The following is an 18,801-nucleotide window of genomic DNA, read 5'->3' on the forward strand; positions in this document are numbered from 1 at the left end:
TACTAAAATACAAATTACAAAAATACAAATTATGCTAACACTTAATCTAAATCAATTCTAAAAACAGTATCCACATAGTGGTGATTAATAAATCAGAGGCGCTTGCAATGACTGAGGCAGGGACTGAGCCTGTGATCCTCTGTGCATAGTAAGGTATGGTAAGGTGCTCTAAGGTGCTCTGTGTGAATGAGTGTCATGGTGGTAGTGCAATGGTGATAGTGGTCATGGTGATCATGGTCATCTGGATGACAGGATATACTAAATATTTAATGAGGGGCTTATTATGGACACCATTACTATTCACCTGCCTTTGTCATTCTAAATGTAATAAAACATTCATCACTGTTTTCCTCTTTTGCACGCAACTTGAAAACTTGACAAAGCCCACTGACTGCTGCAATGGTGGTGTTGCGTAAGGGATAATATGGCTGCCAAAGTGTCCTGATATACTGAATTAATGGAGGAGAGTAACGAGACAGAGGCAAAGAACTCCACGACGCAAAGTGGAATGGAGTTTCCTCCCCCAAACTGGGGTTGCCAGGAAGGCGAAGAAAATCACCCAAGCTTGAGTTTTCAAAACTCTCAGAAATGAAGGTCAAAATGAGTAGTAAAAATTCCAAATCCCCACAAAAGCCCCTAAAAGAATGCGTGTCGGACTTTGTATATTTAGGTCAGTATGAATGAGAGCACAGAATACTGTGGTCATTGGTTAAAGAACGACAATTGCATGGTGGTGCAATTACAAAAAGCTTACAAGTATAAGCTCTGTTACTACACTCTGACATGGAAGAAGTTGCCTTTAAAACTGTTTCGGATTTAGCCGGTTAGCTTGTTTCTGGCCAATGTACGTGAGCTGTGGTTTCTGATATTAGTGAACAGCTGGCATGACCTTTATACAGCATTACCACAAAAATCTGAGGTCTGTCACTGCCTTTACTAGTATGGAAAGGTAGATACAAGGAACTTTATTAAATATCCCTTTTAGGTCTATAAAGCTATATAAGTCCATAACTACTGTTAGCTACCTACCCTTTTTAGAAGTACAATCAAAGATCCTTGATTGCTACGTTTGCGCCTCTCGCTCCGCTTTAACCCTCTGGTACAATCACAAATATAAAATGTAGCTCACAGAAGGTTCCATTTGGATGGTGTCACAATGAACTCAAGGTAGCCTACTCCTGAAAGAAGTCACTTCTCAAAGAGCTAAGAGATCTAAGGTCCTAATTTCAGTATCAGGTAACTGGCAAGGAGAAACTATACTTTAATAACTTAGCAACAAAATATTTTGTTCATTTAATGACATGAGAAGATCCTAGGGTTAGTGCAGACATGGATGGGTTAGCACAACACCCCCACAAGCCACACTACAGCTTTGCTGATCTTTGCTGTTTGCTTTGCCTTTGCTCACTGCAGGGGCGCAGGAGATATTTTGAAAGTGAGGGGGACCAAATTGTGAACACAAACCCATAGTGAGATCAGATTTCCAGATATCGGATCGCCACCTCTGGCCCACTTTCGACCATCATATTTTAAACTTGCCAGAATATTAAGATAATACCATTGATTGTTTTCAAAATATTTTTTGATTAAAATTGTCAAAACTGTGAGATGAGCACAATGTCAGATCTGCCCTCAGACCAGCTTCTTGCTATGTGCAATTCTACTTTTATTTAATTTTTTTAGATTTATTTTACACTACTTGGGCCAATGGTAGAATACTCTAAAAGCAACATGATGTTGATATTTTATGAAGCCATGAATGAATCATCATGCCTATGATCCAAACATAGACTACATGATCAAATAGCCTAGTTAGGCCTACAGTACCTAAATTGTCTGGTATAAACCAAATCAACTCTCCACTATGTGTCTGCAGTTAATATTTGTGCAATGTTAGAACATGTTGGCTTAACAAGTTACCAGTCCAGAACACACTTTATAATCAACTACTATTTGTTCCAACAGCATTTAAACAAAGCATTTATAAAATTGAAAACAAATATATATTACATAAGAAGTACAATAAAATACTGTTACTGTAGTAACTGTACCACATTATCCCAAGCTTCAAAGAGCTCCCCATGTCTGTGACAGCCAGACGTGACACCGCTAAATTCTCAGCTTGTTTATACCCCACACTGAACGCGTAAGAAAGGCCCATCACTCTGGGGTGTGGTAGCCTACTCTCTGGGATTTATGCACCAAGGTAACTGAAGTATCCAATTTGTGTCTTGAAATTATGTTTGAGTGAACAAGTGAACAAAAACTTTCGGTAGGCCTATATACTTGTATTTTACAGTTAGGCTAGTGAAAACGAGTTGATCAGTAGGCTAGTTGAGTTTGTTATCAATAAACATAACAGCTAATGTCATGTTGAGCAGGAGATAGGCTACCATAAATCCTCAAATTATGCCCGGGATTGATTCTATTTATAGCCGGACAAATAAAGGCAGGTTCCCATATTTGCCTATACCATACCAACAATTGCCATCAGTCCACCAGCGCTAGAAGACACTGCTTCGATTTAAGTCAATGAAATAAAACCTCTTCTTAATATTTTATTATATTGTTGGTTGGATTAATAAAGTCGTTTTCCTACCATGGGTCTCCAACACACGTTCTAAAGCTCATTGTCTTGCCGCCCCTTTCGAGCTAATTGCCAGAGGCTGAAGCCTACTACATTTAACGCAATTGTTGCGTGACTCAAGGCATTCCAGCCTACGAATTTAATAAAAAGTAGCCTACTAAATCATGCATAATTAAACAACAACTCAATTTAGGCTACTTGGCTACGCAAAAAGGTTTCTATTACAGCACAACCCCTATTCAATGAATGGCTGCCTTGTCTCGCAATAAACAGCGGTGGAAATCCCGACACTTTTTCAACTGCATGAAACATAACAGTGAACCATCAAATATCTCCCAGAGTTCAGTGCCCATCAGTCCCAACATTTAGCAATATAATCAAACAGTCCAAAAGTAAATTAGATCCCAAACCAAACCAAAAATGTTATGCTTTTGATGGCCTACCAGTATGCCGCTCCAAACAAAAATCATCTCTAATGATGGTTGTTAGTTAGATGGCTTCAGATATCCAACAGAGTGAATATGAGATTGTGCAGTCTTACAGTACTGTAGATGGCTGTGGTTAGCGATGTGATGCTGTTAATGGGGAGTTTTACATAGTTAACGCAAACCCTATAGGTTATTATTTATTTAGTGTATATAAGGCTTTTTTTCCTTATCAAAAGTGAGGGGGACAACGGCCATCTCTTCAGCACTGCGTGGGACATATCCCCCACGTCCCCCGTGCCTCCTGCGCCCCTGGCTCACTGCCTCTCAATGGAAATAGGGCCCGTAATGCCTTTGGAGAACAGATGTGGTTAAGTAGAGGAGAGAGGGGATGAGAGAAGGGAGGCTACTCAAGCGAGGATGAGGAAGAGGAAGAGACGAAGAGGAGGTGCCCACCCTCCCATCTTGCAGTCCCCCGTGCCTCCTTTCCAGGAGCGTATGTATTTGGAGTCTGCCCACAGGGACACAGGCTTGGCCCCCGTGGTGAAGTACGAGCCCACCGGACTGAGGATCACATAGAGGAGAGCTTGGGACGGCTTCTTCACTCCCAGAGAAGGCTGTGGAGAAACACATCACACAGTCACACACACAAACACACGGGACGGGACGGGGGGGGGGGACAAACACCTTCAAACTTACAAACACAAGCATAGGTAAAGATTTTATGAAGATGTAAATATCTAGAGATATAACGCAATATACCGGTAAGTCAACTGGGAGACCCAAAAGGAAGCCAAATGTTTTAGATACACACACACACACACACACACACACACACACACACACACACACACACACACACACACACACACACAGAGCCACACACAGACACACACACACACACACCTCTGTGCCTAGGAAGGTGGGGCGTATGTAGAGGCTGGCAGCGTCTGAGTGTGGAACCCACTCCTGATCCACTTCCACCAACTTCCTGATGCACTCCAGCAGCTCAGCCCTGTCAAAGCTCTACAGGGAGCAGAGAGAGAGAGAGAGGGAGAGAGGGAGAGAGCAAGAGAGAAGGAGAGAGAGAGGGGGAGAGAGAGAGAGAGAGAGGGAGATAAGCAGACAGACAGAGAGAGTGAGTGAGTGAGAGAGAGTATACCGGTACAATTAGACTCAATTAGATCCAGAATCTACCTGGATCATTGGAAACACTTTGCAATGCAAAGTGAGTTATTCTCATATCAATAAAGCTGTTTTGAATTGAGTGACAGACAGATAACAGAGAGAGGCTGAGAAAAATTAGAAAAGAGAGATAGAATTTGAGAGAGATTTCTGTATGTCTACATATATGTGTGTGTGTGTGTGTGTGTGTGTGTGTGTGTGTGTGTGTGTGTGTGTGTGTGTGCGTGTGTGTAGTCATACCGGCAGACAGGCTCTAAGTGCAGACTTCAACATGCGATTCATGTTGAGCTCTGGTCTGAAGAGACGCACTCTGTTGTCCGGCCCCCTGTACGCTTTCATTCCCTCAAACAACTACCAACATAAAGCACAACATTTCTTAGAACCATCCAGAAGATTCTGGCACTTAGTTATGTAAAGCCATGCAAAAAAATACTGTATGTGACAGACAGATTATGTGTGTGTCTGTGTGTGCTCATTTATACCATGTCATTCAGTGATGATTCAGTGATGTGCATACTGTCAATACCCTAATGTTTTGTAATAATTTGTAACAATTTGGTAAACATTTAAACATTAGCAATAGTTCAAATAATGGGTGTATTTCAGGGCAGTGGAACATGCCCCAGTCATTTCATACTTCACTCCCATAAAACATTATTTAAAATGGTTTAAAAAAGTTTTGTTGATATACAACACCCTGATGAACAGAATTTAATTAATGTTTAATGTTGTCTAATTAATAAGATATCATTCCATTCTATCATGACACCAATTGAAAGTGATGTAGTCCACTAGAGACACCTGATCTCAGGTGAGTCGGCCTCACCTGTATGGCATAGTGCAGAGCGGAACAGGCCGGGTGGATGGACAGGTTCCCAAAGGGCTGAATCCGAGGTCTCTGCCAGCCGCCCTGATAGCTCCACTCCACCGTTAGCATGTGGTCCGTGAAAGCGGTCCCAAACGCCAGGCCCGCCAGGTCCGGTTTGGGTTTATGGGTCTGGACCAGATCGATGTCCAGGTCACACGCCTGGGGAAAACAGTTTCAAGACGTATTAGATTCACCTGTCATCACAAGAACAGGAATTATGAAAATCACAGCACCTCCAGCAGTTCAATATCCCCCTTTTTTGTAAATCACTGTTTTATAGATGATGTTATCATGATAAAAGATTTATGACAAATAACAATTAGCTTTCAATACTGCCCCAACTGTGCATTCACTGAAAATGACTAGCAGTGTTTGTGTGCTGTTTATGAAAGAGGTTGGAGGAGCTATAGCTCTTTATCACCCGGAGAGAAGAAATACTCTTTTCTGGCTGGTGGGGTGGCTATTAATTCTGAATAACGGGACACCTATGAAGTAAATCTGTTAAAAAAAAAAGAAAATCACTGTTCCATATCAAAATATCCAATGCGCGTCAGGGAGTTCTTTGCCTCTTGCCCTCGTCCATTAATTCTGTATAACAGGACACCTTGGTGGCCGTTATCCCATCCTTCAGATACAGGTGCAAACATAGGTGGCAGGTGTGAACATTCCACTCCACCAACAGGTGTGTCTTGGTGTGTATTAGCCCATGAGACTCCTTCACAGCCTGGATGTGGAGCTCACACTCTAACTGGAACAGGGGCCTAACAGGCCTTTCCAGCAGAGAACAAGAGCATCCCCAACACACACACCTAGTGAAGCCAAGCAGTGTTTTCATATTTATCAGTTTTTTTACATTTCTCATATTTGGTGGTTCCATATCAAAAATAGTAATTGGACAGCCATGTTTTGTTCCCCACATGCATTTAGCTAGCAGTTTTAGAGCAGCATAGAGTATGTCTACCTTGCACAAAATTAATCTAGTTCCACCTGATATATTTTTACACTACTTTCCTGTCATAAATGACAGTCTGATTACATAAGGGCCACGGAATCAGTGACATTTTATTTAATCAGGGTAACGGGGTAATGTGAGACATCGGGTAATGTGAGACACTCCCTGTATCTAGGCAACGGAACGCATTTGTGGTTATGTGACCATCAAACATCCTGAACTAATGGCAAATGTGTATATTTTGCTGATATATCATTTTAGCTCGCTTAGAGGGGAGCAAATGTAAAAAGATTCTCACTTTACCCCACTCTCCCCTACTTACTAACATTGGTTGTACGAATACTACAGCAGTGATAAAAAGTCCACCTATGCTGTATTTTAAACCGCTTTAATATGGAACCATCTGCTTATTGAGTGAATAGAGCAAGTGAATGTAAACATAAGCAAGTCGACTTCAGGCGACCAGCCAATGAGAGAGACGCTGTGCATTCTGAGCTCTGACTTTCTAGATGGGTAGAAAGCCATTAACGTCCAACCCATCGACCTATTCTTTCAAGCGACAGTCACTCGGCAGCAAGATTAACCCTGCTTCTGGATTACCCATAATCCCAGATTACCAAGGGAACGTGACAGCCATGGAAGTCAGGACCATTGTCTGTTTTGTTCGGCTGAGGGAGAGTTACATGGAGCGCGCGCACACACACAGACACACACACACACACTGCAGGATGGCCTACCCTTCACATCTCTTCACACTTCACTGCAAATCACATCGATTTTTAATGAGACCACTAGACCATAAACTTGGCGTTTACCCAGTTTTATGGTCTCTATTGATTATGCCACTACTCACTCTGGCCTTGCCTATTCACTCTTCTCATCTGTCAGTAGGTGTCTTCTTAAAGCAAGCCTTTCGGTGTCAGGGTACTTTTCTGACAGACGAAGATATACAGAAGACGACTGTCCACCACAGTACACTCTCTTTGACATAGATCAAAATGATTCGTACCCATGCCCATAAATTATGATTTATTGTGCATTTGTATTTGACCAATAGGCTTTTATTAGACCAATACATTTTAAGCACAAGGAAAAAGATGATACATTGTGCTTCAAATATAAACAAAAAAAGAATACTATTTTTATGAGTCCTTAAAAATAAATAATTTAATTAAGAAATCAAACTAAATCAATATATGGTTATTATGGTCTTATGTAAGGTTATAATGCCATGCAAGACAGGAAGGGACACATCAACCAGCACCCCCAACAGTGGCAAGGATATTTCATTGTCTTACAATTAAGCCACGTAAGTCAATCTACCGTCTTACAGCTAAGCCACGTAAGTCAATCTGCTAGTATTTGCCAATGATATAGAGAGCAAGTAGTATAGAAAGTCATTCAAACCAATTAACAACCATTGAGAGTTGTCCGTAAGTATTTTATAGTGTAAATGGTGTATGAATGTTGTAGAGCATAAGTGTGCTAACGGGTATACGTTAGCTGTGACCAGTTCTATATTAATATCACCTTGTCATTAGAGAGTGTATTTAAGAGTGCAAGTGAGAAAGATGACGACATGGATAACAGAATGTATACAGTTAAGACAAAATGTTTTCAAACCCATACAAAAATTGATTACAGACAGAGCATTTTTATTTGACCAGGTTCTTGTCTGAAAATGGCATGGTATACTGCCAGTGTCTGTGATATAAAAAGGCTTTCTGTTTTTTTTTTCTCGGTTAAACAAGACATTTGGCATGGGTATGAATTATGACAGGTTCGACTCTATGTGCCTAAGGCAGAGAGCAAACGTTAGGGGCTGAGAGAGATGAAGAGAACGCCATTTTGATTTTTACATCCACCACCCGGCCATTAAATCTCCAGCATGACATAGCGGTGTATGTGCCTAGTCTGTCCCCTCACCTGGTGCACGCGATGAGGCATGCGATTAGCTGGTTATAAATACTACATCCAATTGTGTAACAGCCTATAATCCACACACCACTCCAAGTGTTGGCAACACAGTTGCTGTGAGTAGGAATACTACAGACAGAACTAGAGGTGATTTTGCACGTTACCCTTCTATGACTATTTCAGTGGACAGCGCAATTCTTGTCCATTAAGTGTTTTGTGGACATTTGGATGGACACTAAGGAAGGAGCTTCCATATAACAAATAAAATCACTAAACCAGTTTGGTGGTTCAGATGATGATGCGGGGGTCATATGGCCAGTGCTATTGTAGGCACTGCTACAACCTAGTGCAACCCCCATACACAATGCACACTCAGGATCAGTTTACCTGTCCCCAGCTCACACACACACACACACACGTATATATTTACATCTATACATGTATTATGGCTCATACTGTGGCTGTAATGTTGACATTTACATGTGCACAGTCATTAATATAGTGTCCAAGCAAACTTTTCTATAGAATACTAACTTTCAAAAACAAACCATGCAACCTGTCAAAAGTAGAAGAATTTAGAAATGAGTGTGTGTGTGTGTGTGTGTGTGTGTGAGAGAGAGAGAGAGAGAGAGAGAGAGAGAGAGAGCACATACAAACACGCAGAGCACCACTCTTTCCTCCTAATCAGCACATGAGCTGAACTGAAGCGAGGCTGTGAAGTGAGCGTAGGTGAGCAGAGGGAGAAGGCTGTGTGTGTGTGTGTGTGTGTGTGTGTGTGTGTGTGTGTGTGTGTGTGTGTTTGAGGGAGCATGCCTGGAGCCAGGCCTCAAGCCTGATTGACAGAGATTAGCGTGATCTCTGAGACTGGAGCTCCATGTACAGTCAACACGGGACCTTCTGGACAAGCCAGAGGCCCACTCCTGACTCTGTGCCTTTGCCCCCCCCCATAACCCCCCAAAATAGGGGAGTCTTGGGTGCATGCAAGGAAACGAGGAAACGAGGTTAAGCATGGATTACTTTTGCTGGGTGGATATCACAAAATATCATCCTGACAAACTTCACAACAAGACATCTTCCGCCCACTTTTGCATGGACGCTACTACATGATTGGCAGCAGATGTTCTGTTTTTGGAGGACTAACAGGTGGACATAAGCTATGGATTTGAACTGATTCTGCATTGCTGGGAGTTTTTTTTTTTTTGTCAGAAATATAGTTTATGTTTTTTTTTTTTTTTTTGCTAACAAGGGAATCTCCAAAATGCTGCCACTGGTACCACAGCTAAAGGCAAGTGATGGACCCTATCCAAAACACACACTTAGCTTAGCAGCTACGTTAGCACTGTGGTGGCTGACAGTTTACTCATTTAGATAGCCTAAAAGAATCCATTTGTCAATTTCAATTGGCACTGGTCGAAATAATAATAGTTAGGGTAATGAATATTTTAGTTCATCATTTGTATATTGCTGCAAATGCTGATGATGGGGCCAGTTACCTTGAAGCTGGGAATGCTGTCTGACAGGCCATTACTTGATGCTTCTGCACCTGTACCCTGCAGAAAAGCAAGCAAAAGACATTTCAGGAATACACACACACACACACACACACAGTGACCACTGCAACACTGTCTGGAAATGATTATGTACGCGTTATACATTTGTGAGTGTGTTTGAGTTGCCTTTTATCTCTGATTTGTAGACTGTATAGGCTAGTTGCATATCGAGAGTACAGAAACACCTGAACAACGATCTGAATGACATCTCTGCTAAATGTATGAGCTTCGCCCCTGTCGCCACCCAAATGTGCGTCAGTGTCTCTGCTTAACGCTATCCCAACACGACACGGTTACTTTTACAGCGTTACTGAGTTACATAACAATGTTAATCTACAGCTCTCTGTTGTAAATGGAATGTTGTTTTTGTGTTTCATGTAAGGACTGTGCCATTTTACAAGATTATTACAACGAGCAGTCTTAAAGCATCCCGTGCACTTGTTATTTAAACCGCTGAAGGACGCACTCGTGTAGGCTATGACGCGTCGCCACATTATCTACCAATAGGACAATATCCAAAATCAATGTAAACTACCAAATGTCGTTTAAACATTATCAACATTATTTAAAATAGCAAGGCAGACAAAATACCCAATACTACACATACACCTCAATTTAGGTCAACATTCACCATCCCTCTTACGCGTATTGCGTGTTTCTCTCTTACACGGGCTAATCGAAGATAATGCTGTAAGTAAAGGTGAGGGAGCTGGATTGTGTCTGGTCACGAGCACACCATATAGACAACACACGCATCCCCCGTTAAGAGCGAGCGTGGGAACTCGTGCTAGATCCCTCCTTTCGGCGTTTACCTTGAGAGATGGAGCGCTCGTGGCCGATGCGGGCGCTGGAACACTCGCCATGATGAATATGGAAACACGAGCCGGTCGCTCTGTCACACCGAGATAAACCGCTTACAGATTAAACATTGTCAACATTGTACTATTGAATGCCAGAACTCACTTTGATGCTAGTTTGATTTATACGCCTTACAACAGCTTTAAGGCCCGTACACACCAGAAAGGCTTACGATACTAAATGACGGTGCGAAAATGCGAAAAATTTGTGCGAAAAATGTTCGCACTTAAAGTGTACACACCGAGTCTGATGCGATTATTTTAAAATTTCGCATTCTATTTCGTGCTCACGTCACAGGTTAACGCAGCGACTTCCAGTAAGCTATAGCCTATTGACTTCTAAGTGAATGATGGAGTTGCCAAATGTAGCCTAGAAAGAGATAGTTTGGGGTAAAAGAGAGAGGGAGAACTCGTAAAACCATCAAGATTTGAAGAGTTTGGTTCCAAAACGCTATAGGCTATCTCCATTTTTAGAAACATTAAAAGGTCATGTCATTTAATTGTGTATTTCAGGTAATATCAATAAAGTTGCAATTGTTCTTTTTTGCTTATTTTGGTAAAGATAAATCAAACAACAATACCCAATTACAGTTATACTGAAATTACTGAGAAAACAAAATGTAAAAAAATGATTCATGAAAATTAATTAAAATGGAGGATATAGCGTTGAACCAAACTCTTCATTTGAAGCAGGTTTGTTCATTCGTAGGACCGTGCATTTTGGCTTAGGAGTTGCTGGGGAAATGAAAGCTTACGGCCATCCTTCCTATACCTTGTCTATTCTAGGCTACTTGTGCTGTTATGATTATTGTGCAGTCGAAACACGAGGGAACACATAGGAGTTAGTTGGGCTCTCGTGTAATGACTTTGGCCTCATGGCGTCCGGTCGCATGAGGGGCTCGAGTTACAGTGGCCCAGTTGGTAGCCATATCTGAGTAGGCTGTAAGGGATTGTGTGTGCTTCTATGTGTGTGTGAGAGACATTATGTAACAAATCTGTTCGGTTCATGGCAGGGCGTAGGCCTAATAGAAAGGGCATATTCCAGTGAATAAAACGGTTGCCTACATACATAGGAGGAGATGCTTTGTTGTAGACTTACTTTGACAGATAGTCAGTCCTTATGGCCAGTATATACACAGCCTGATTGAATGATGATGTTGAAGCTTGTATGGTCCATATTGAACTTGTAGCCTACAGATTCATTATGCGTGTCATGTGTCCATTAAGCAACTCACACATAGACAAATATATTAGGCTAAATAGCTTAAGTTATATGAGATTTTATACACACAAAGCACGACAGAATTCGCTTGTATGTATCTAAAAACATCAGATATTATTGGGTTGTGTGAAATATAGCCTAATGCATATTTTCGACCACATGAGGGCGACGTTTAACTGGTTGTCACTTGTCAGCGCGCATTTGGTCTCGTGGTCTTATATCAGCAACGTCATACAAGCGGTTGATTGAAGTTGGCCAGGTGGGGAAAGATCTTTGTTGAAAAATCCTAAATTAATTCGAAAGGCTGAGCCTTCGTCAGGTCAACATAACGTGGCAAATACGCTCAAAAAAGAATACAAGAGCTGAACGGTGAGTGACAAGTGGATAACTGAAGAAAACAAGTTAACTTGAGGTCATTTGCTTAATTTTGAAGAACGCCTAAATTGCCCTGCCCTACGTTTCCACGTTTTTGACAATTTAATGAGGCTACCAGGACCCCTCATCTTCTCCTGGTAAAGTTATCTGACCTCAAATTTCGAGAATCGCCACAAATGCTTTTGATGTTTTATGTGAGTTGGGCCTAATCGTCATACTGAGGCCTTTACACAAGGGTTCAAGTGATCGAACAGATGTTTAGTCGTAACAGATTTGTTTGATTGATTTTAGACACCATTATTTTTTTTTATGAATTCAAGTGGTATTTGGTCGACTGTCCCCAACAAAATGTTGATCCTTTGGTTTTCTAGAATCATTCTTAGTTGGACCAACTGCATTTCTAAACAGTACCCTACAAGTGTCTGTTGTTTTGGAGTAATTTCTACACACGCGACTATTATTGAAAAATGTGTTTAACCAATTAACAAAATTAAACAAAAAGCAGGCTGATCTTCAACATCCAGTGATTTGGTTTTTTTTTACTGAGGGATTGCGCAGTTGTGGAAGCATCTGCACTTTAGATTGAGAACAAGAGGAAACTGACAACACTCCAAATGATTGTCCTACAAGAGTATACACACACAGACACCATGTTTTTGTTTGTGCCCAAACTTTCACACAGCGTTCTATGTCCGAGATTTTTTATTTATTTACAAGACATGGGAATAAATATGTACAGTTCTTAAATGGAACACCAGAAGGGATTCCATCCCAGGAGCTGCCATCACTGTTCCTCTGATCTAGGCACCCAACCCTTGGTTAGTTGGCCCAACCCTTGGCCCAGGGCATCTCCCTGTACCTGTAATTAGCTAACTTGAAGTGCCTCTGGATAAGAACATCTTTTAATTGATAAATAATGCAATGTAACTAAATAAAATGTTTTATTTTCACTAGTATGGACCCTTTCAAGAGAGTTCCATTCTCAGCATCATAGTTGGCCCCACAAGACTTCCTTTTTAACATTCCATATGTTATCTTAATGCAGAGGAAGTAGATTGGGGCCCAAATAGAATGTTCAAGCATTGTTTTTGTTTTTATTGATGAAAGGGTCTATAAGACTTGTTAAGCTGCTTTACAAGCTGAGTGTGGTTAGTTTGCCCTTATGGGCCGTTTTCACGTTGGTGTCCCCCCCAGCAGATAGAGGTCTGTGCTCGTCGTCTGCTCCGCCATGGACCTGGCCGTGTCTCAGCGCCACCGCCACAACCCCGTGGACAGCATCTGCCGCAAGCTGAAGACCATCCAGCGCCGCAACCAAGAGGCTGACTCCTCGCCCTTCCACATCCCCCGCTTCCAGTCCAGCAGCTACAACAGCCCCCAGCCCGGGCTCCGCTGCAATCTGGAGTCCATCCTGAAGAAACGCACCGTCCGCTCTGACCACCCGGACACCCCTGCTGTTGGCGCCTCTGCCTCTAAGACTGACGGGTCGTCCACCACCTCCTCCTCATCCATTGGTGCCTCGGCTACCGCCTTGGGCATGTTGACTCCGAAGGGGTCCCCAGGGAGGTCACAGGGTCGGCGGCTGACCCTTGGCGCGAGCGGAGCGTCGCCACTGGTCACCCCATGCCCCGTTAATGCCACCTACACCATCACTAGCACGGTTACAGACCGACGGACCTCCTTTGGGCTCGGGCAGAGGCAAGGCTGGCAGCGGACCTGCTCCACGCCCGCGGCCGCCCAGTCCGAGACAGACGGGTACTTCACGTTTGGGCGTAGCGCCCCCTACGGGCAGCCCGAGGCAAGAGAGACGCCCGCTGCCAACCCCCTGGAGATGGACGGGGAGAGGGAGAGGAGACGGAGCCCGACGCACAGCCTGCTGTCCTACAACCTGAACTTCTGCACGTCAGACGTCTCCACACTGCTGGACGGGGATGTGGGCTACCCAGCCCTGTTGGTGAAGAGGCTCTCCCTGGGGGACGGTATGTGGCACACACCTTGACAGGGCCTGGGCCAAATCTTTTCCATCGTCACCATCTGTCGTAGTTATATCAACAATTATATGGGAGGGATGATGGTATTGTTGAACTGCCAATACCTTGCCCCACTATCAAGCCACAGAACAAATTAATTAATTATGTATGCATTATGCATGGTACCCACCAACCCCTCCCATATTTGTCCACACTGACTTAGCAGCGGCCTTCATCTGAATATAGCTGATTTGCATAACTAATTTTGAACATTTCAATTACACTGACTCTTATCAGGTGTCCTTGCAACTCAGCATGCATGGATAAAATATGTCCATATCCACTATTGTGACCATAAGTACTTTGTACAACCAGTGATTCAAAAGTAGCATCTACTTTAAATTTCAGAGCTTAATGACTCAACTTTGGTTGGCGTCATTGTTTTGTGTTTTTTTACCATACAGGTTTGCTGTCCTCAGAGACCAAGAAGGAGAACATGACCGAGGTCAGCCTCATCTGCGAGGAGGACCTGCTGGACACCATATTCCATGCCTGTGACACTCAGCGCAGAGGTGCAGTCATGTTTCATAGTCACTCAGCGCAGAGGTGCAGTCATGTTTCATAGTCACTCATAGAGGCCAGAGTTGTTAACCCTTAAAGGAGTACGGTGTGACGGGAATGTTGAGAAATGAACGTTCTAAAGAATATCTGGGTTCATTGAATTCAACATAGAATTTTAGAACCTTCAATTGTTGCGGAACGTTCAAAAACCTACACCTTTAAGGGTTAAAGTCCAGCTTCAGAAAGTAATTATTGTATTATGTAGTTTTACCTTAACACGGGTTATTTCACTAATTAGAGATATTCCTGGCTAAGGAGTTAGAATCAACTGGTCTAGTGAATGGTTGGAATAAATATGTGGTAGGACTTTTACTTTCTCAAGCCGGACTTTTAAGCCCGGTGTACGTAGGCCGCTGTTGTGCGGAGTTGTAATGACAACAATGGAATCTAATGTAACAAATGTCGAGAGAGGAGTGCGCCGCAGTCATGTCGGCACGGGTGTACGTAGCCCTTAACACCTCTGATAGAGGCCTGCGGTTTAGATAGTGTGAGAGACCAAGCTGATTCTAATGGAACAACTCGGCACACACACACATGCAGTGGTTTTAGAGCTAGTTGGTAATGTATTGGTCACGGTAAAGGCAGTAGCCGGATCACTTTTTGTTCAAATTCAGCAAATTTCGTAATTCGTATAATAATAATATAATCGTGCAGTGCAGAGAAACACAACAGCACTAAGTGGTGTAAATGGAGCTCTTTGAAAGCGTAAAGAGTAAATTTGGGATAACCAAGACTCAAAGCCTTCAAATAGACAATAACACAATGCATAACACAACTGGGGCCTATATTCAGATAGACAGATATGACTTAAAATGCACCAATAATCACTGTCACAAGACGTACAGTAGAAGTCACATGTCTGTGCATTAAAGCATGACTGAAAGAGCAGACCCAACAAAAGTCTGGATTGAAGTCAGTCAGTTCTCAATACGTCTTTTTTATACTATTATGTAGTGTATGGTTTGATGCCTCCAGCTCATTGAACAAAGAAGACTTCATAGATTTTTTTTTTTTTCCATGTAAGAATTTCTTCCTAATTTTGTATTACACAATGATCCTTTAGTCAAAGTTTATACGCTAAAGAACCAGTCTACATTTTTATTTTTTTAATCCAGGGTATTTTTTAGGACCATTTTACTTCAGTTTCCAACACGGCACCCTGAACTTCATCTTCACTTTTAAAGCATCTCTTTGTTTTCCTCAAATTCCATCAGTCACATTGGGAAGAGCATAAGGCACAGCTCAGCTGTGCAAAAAAAAACTCTTCCAAACATGGCCCTTCAAGCTTGTCTACTGATGTGTAGTGGGGGCTCACCACTACCCTCTGTTCCCCAGGTAAGGTGTACGTGTCCCGGATTGTGGACTACCTGCGCCACACCACTAGCCGGAGCTCGGAAGACAGTGGCCTGGAGGAGCTGTGCAACATGCTGGACCCAGACAACAAGGACATCTCCATCGACCTGGACACCTACCACGCCGTCATGAAGGAGTGGATTGAGGACTGCCGCAATCAGGGGTACAAACTTCATTTGCGTTTGGCTAAATACAGTGGGCCACCTCATACAACTAAACCCCAAGAAAGAACTGGAGCACACAATAGCTTTACTAGGTGCAAAGAACTAATGCTTCTATGCACACAGTGTTCTCATAGGTCATCAACATATTGACACTATATCAACATAGTGATATTAAACGGTAGACATTTACATATTTTTACCACATCTTTAGTTATCATTAGCAGATACACTCTTCCATGTGTTACTTTTTTTCTACTTGGATTGTGTAGTGGCTCTTGTCCTGCCCAGGCGTAGCCCCCGTATAAAAGCTGATAGTGGTACATTCCAACCGAGTGTGATAACCCTGAGAGAGGCGCACATGTGGGGGTGTTTTAATGTTTCCATGTGGTTTCTTCCTCTCCTACACAGAGATGACACGGCAGAGAATGTGACCCAGGAGTCGGTGAAAGTACCAGACAGTTTAGCAGGTGATGAACCTTTTGACTACAGGGCAAACATTTCTGTGGAAACCCATATTGTCTGCTGAAACGAATGAATTATTAACAGTCTAAAGGAAACTTTTTTTTTTTTTGTGTGTGTGTGTGTGTACTTCTTAATCTTCCGTCGTAGTAACTGAAGTTTAGTGCTGTCCCCTCCCCTCTCCTTTCTCCTTTTTCCTTCTGACTTTTTACTTAACACTGAACCAACTCATGCTTTCTTGCTTTCTTTCTGTTTTTGCTCTTTTAACTTTTCAGCGAAGAGATCAGCTCTGTTAAACATGACCTCAGGCAGCCTTGAAGCGTTTGGTGGAGAGACGACCAAAAGTGACCTGTGAGTATCACAGTGTGTGTGTGTGTGTGTTTGTGAGGGAGAGAGATTTCTTTTTGTAGTGTTTTGTAGTGTTCCCTAGTACACTGATAGCTATACACAAATATAATCATGTGCAAAGTGTGTGGGCATGAGCATAAGTACACCAGCATGTTTGTGGGTCGCTATTTTCGACTCTACTTATTTGTAAAGTGACTGGTTTTATAACAGTTACTTTTATCCAAAACGGCAGACTTGCAATGGCTGATTTCGGAATCAAACCCAGGCCAACCAATTGTCAGGCAATGATGCTATCGTTGTTCCACCATGGCCACACAATTGTATGTGTTGTGTATTGTATGTATTGTAGTAGCCTGTGTTTATGCATCTCAAGCAAGTGAGCATTGACGGCCTGCGCCCCTTGCCTTTGCAGGGAGACCTCCGACTTGATCTACTGTGTGGCAGACCTACAGTTCACCAATCAGAAGCTGCAGGAGGAGATCCGCAAGCTCAAACAGGCCATGGAGTCCATGGAGGACACCAATCAGAAGCTCATCGAGGAGAATGATCACCTCAAGACTCAAGCCAAAGTGTACGCAAAGTCTTTTCCTCCATTTCCACTTCCTCATTCGTTGTCTCTGAGACGCTCGACGGTGTTTTAAGCCCCCACCGTCGACTTCAAGGCAGCACTGCGACCGTCGACTTCTAGGCAACTTAACCCTAACCCTTGCCTAACCCTAGTGCCTTCCATTCAGCGCTGCTTGGAAGATGACGTTGGGGGGCTTAAAACACCATTGTCCCTCTGAGACATATGATCAATACCTATATGATAGATGCAGTGGTCAGGATTTCCTATGTGTCTTTTAAGTACTTCAGTTTTAAGGGCCGTTCACACCAAGAATGATGGCAAAAAAAGTCATATGAATGACCACGACCACACAGTAAATATAACGCTAACAGCATGAAGAGCGATATCATCGGACATCACAGAGCGATTTTAGAATGAGAAAAATCTGACCGCCAATCACAATCCATCACATTTTAGACCTCATTCATCAACACAAGGAGAGAGACTTCCCTTATTGTTTGTCAGTGTGGTCGTTCATATCGTTCTAGTTAGTTATCTTTATTGTTGTCGTTCTTGCTGTGAGCGGCCCTTTAGACTGACACCCCCCTGGATGTTGGGAAGTGCTACTATTTTGTGAGGGACCACTCTGAGGGCTTGTATGTGAAATAGGTTATGTATAAGTATATATACTCTTTTGATCCCGTGAGGGGAAATTTGGTCTCTGCATTTATCCCAATCCGTGAATTGGTGAAACACACTGCACACAGTGAACACACAGTGAGGCACTAATACCGGCACAGTGAGCTGCCTGCAGCAACAGCGGCGCTCGGGGAGCAGTGAGGGGTTAGGTACCTTGCTCAAGGGCACTTCAGCCATGGCCTACTGGTCGGGGTTCGAACCGGCAACCCTCCAGTTACAAGTCCGAAGCGCTAACCAGTAGGCCACGGCTGCCCCGTGCATGGTTAGCATTTGACCGTGTGAAATGACAATCTTTAACTGGACACCAGACTATTTTTTTTATCACCTTTGGGCAGAAGAATTCATATTCCTGGCGAACGTAAGATCACTGGACAATAAGATGGACGACATTCGGTTGCTAAGATCAGCAAACAAGACAGTGAGTAACTGCTGCTTGACTGTTTTTACTGAATCATGGCTCAACGAGAACATCCCCGGCTATACACCTGGAGCAGCTAACGTGCTATCGAGCTGACCGAGCTGAACTACCAAAACTGTACTACCAAAATTTCACCAACATGTACACTTCCCAACAAGCGGACAAAATACCCTGGACCTTGTTTACACCCCACAGAAAGAAGCCTACAAAGCCAAACCCCTCCCCCACATCGGACAGTCAGACCACATTAGCATCCTGCTGCTGCCCCGATACAGACAAAGAGCAAG

At 43.0% G+C, this 18,801-nt stretch overlaps 2 protein-coding genes across 2 annotated transcripts in view; one reads left to right on the forward strand and one right to left on the reverse strand.

Moving 5' to 3' along the window:
- Positions 1-10,635, reverse strand: part of bcat1 (branched chain amino-acid transaminase 1, cytosolic) — a 15,392-nt gene extending 4,757 nt beyond the window's left edge. The window contains exons 1-6 of the mRNA XM_042079466.1: positions 10,297-10,635; positions 9,428-9,484; positions 5,024-5,224; positions 4,438-4,548; positions 3,919-4,038; positions 3,469-3,629 (exon numbers count right to left, since the gene is read on the reverse strand). Coding sequence (XP_041935400.1) covers positions 3,469-3,629; positions 3,919-4,038; positions 4,438-4,548; positions 5,024-5,224; positions 9,428-9,484; positions 10,297-10,347 — 701 coding nt within the window. The 5' untranslated portion in view covers positions 10,348-10,635. The remainder of the gene's footprint in view (positions 1-3,468; positions 3,630-3,918; positions 4,039-4,437; positions 4,549-5,023; positions 5,225-9,427; positions 9,485-10,296) is intronic.
- A 1,188-nt stretch (positions 10,636-11,823) lies between these two features.
- Positions 11,824-18,801, forward strand: part of LOC121696811 (lymphoid-restricted membrane protein) — a 32,284-nt gene continuing 25,306 nt past the window's right edge. Inside the window, exons 1-7 of the mRNA XM_042077859.1 lie at positions 11,824-11,932; positions 13,133-13,914; positions 14,370-14,477; positions 15,862-16,042; positions 16,452-16,510; positions 16,778-16,853; positions 17,263-17,421. Coding sequence (XP_041933793.1) covers positions 13,167-13,914; positions 14,370-14,477; positions 15,862-16,042; positions 16,452-16,510; positions 16,778-16,853; positions 17,263-17,421 — 1,331 coding nt within the window. The 5' untranslated portion in view covers positions 11,824-11,932; positions 13,133-13,166. The remainder of the gene's footprint in view (positions 11,933-13,132; positions 13,915-14,369; positions 14,478-15,861; positions 16,043-16,451; positions 16,511-16,777; positions 16,854-17,262; positions 17,422-18,801) is intronic.

This window comes from Alosa sapidissima, chromosome 22, assembly GCF_018492685.1.
Source record: "Alosa sapidissima isolate fAloSap1 chromosome 22, fAloSap1.pri, whole genome shotgun sequence".
In the NCBI taxonomy this organism is placed as follows: domain Eukaryota; kingdom Metazoa; phylum Chordata; class Actinopteri; order Clupeiformes; family Clupeidae; genus Alosa; species Alosa sapidissima.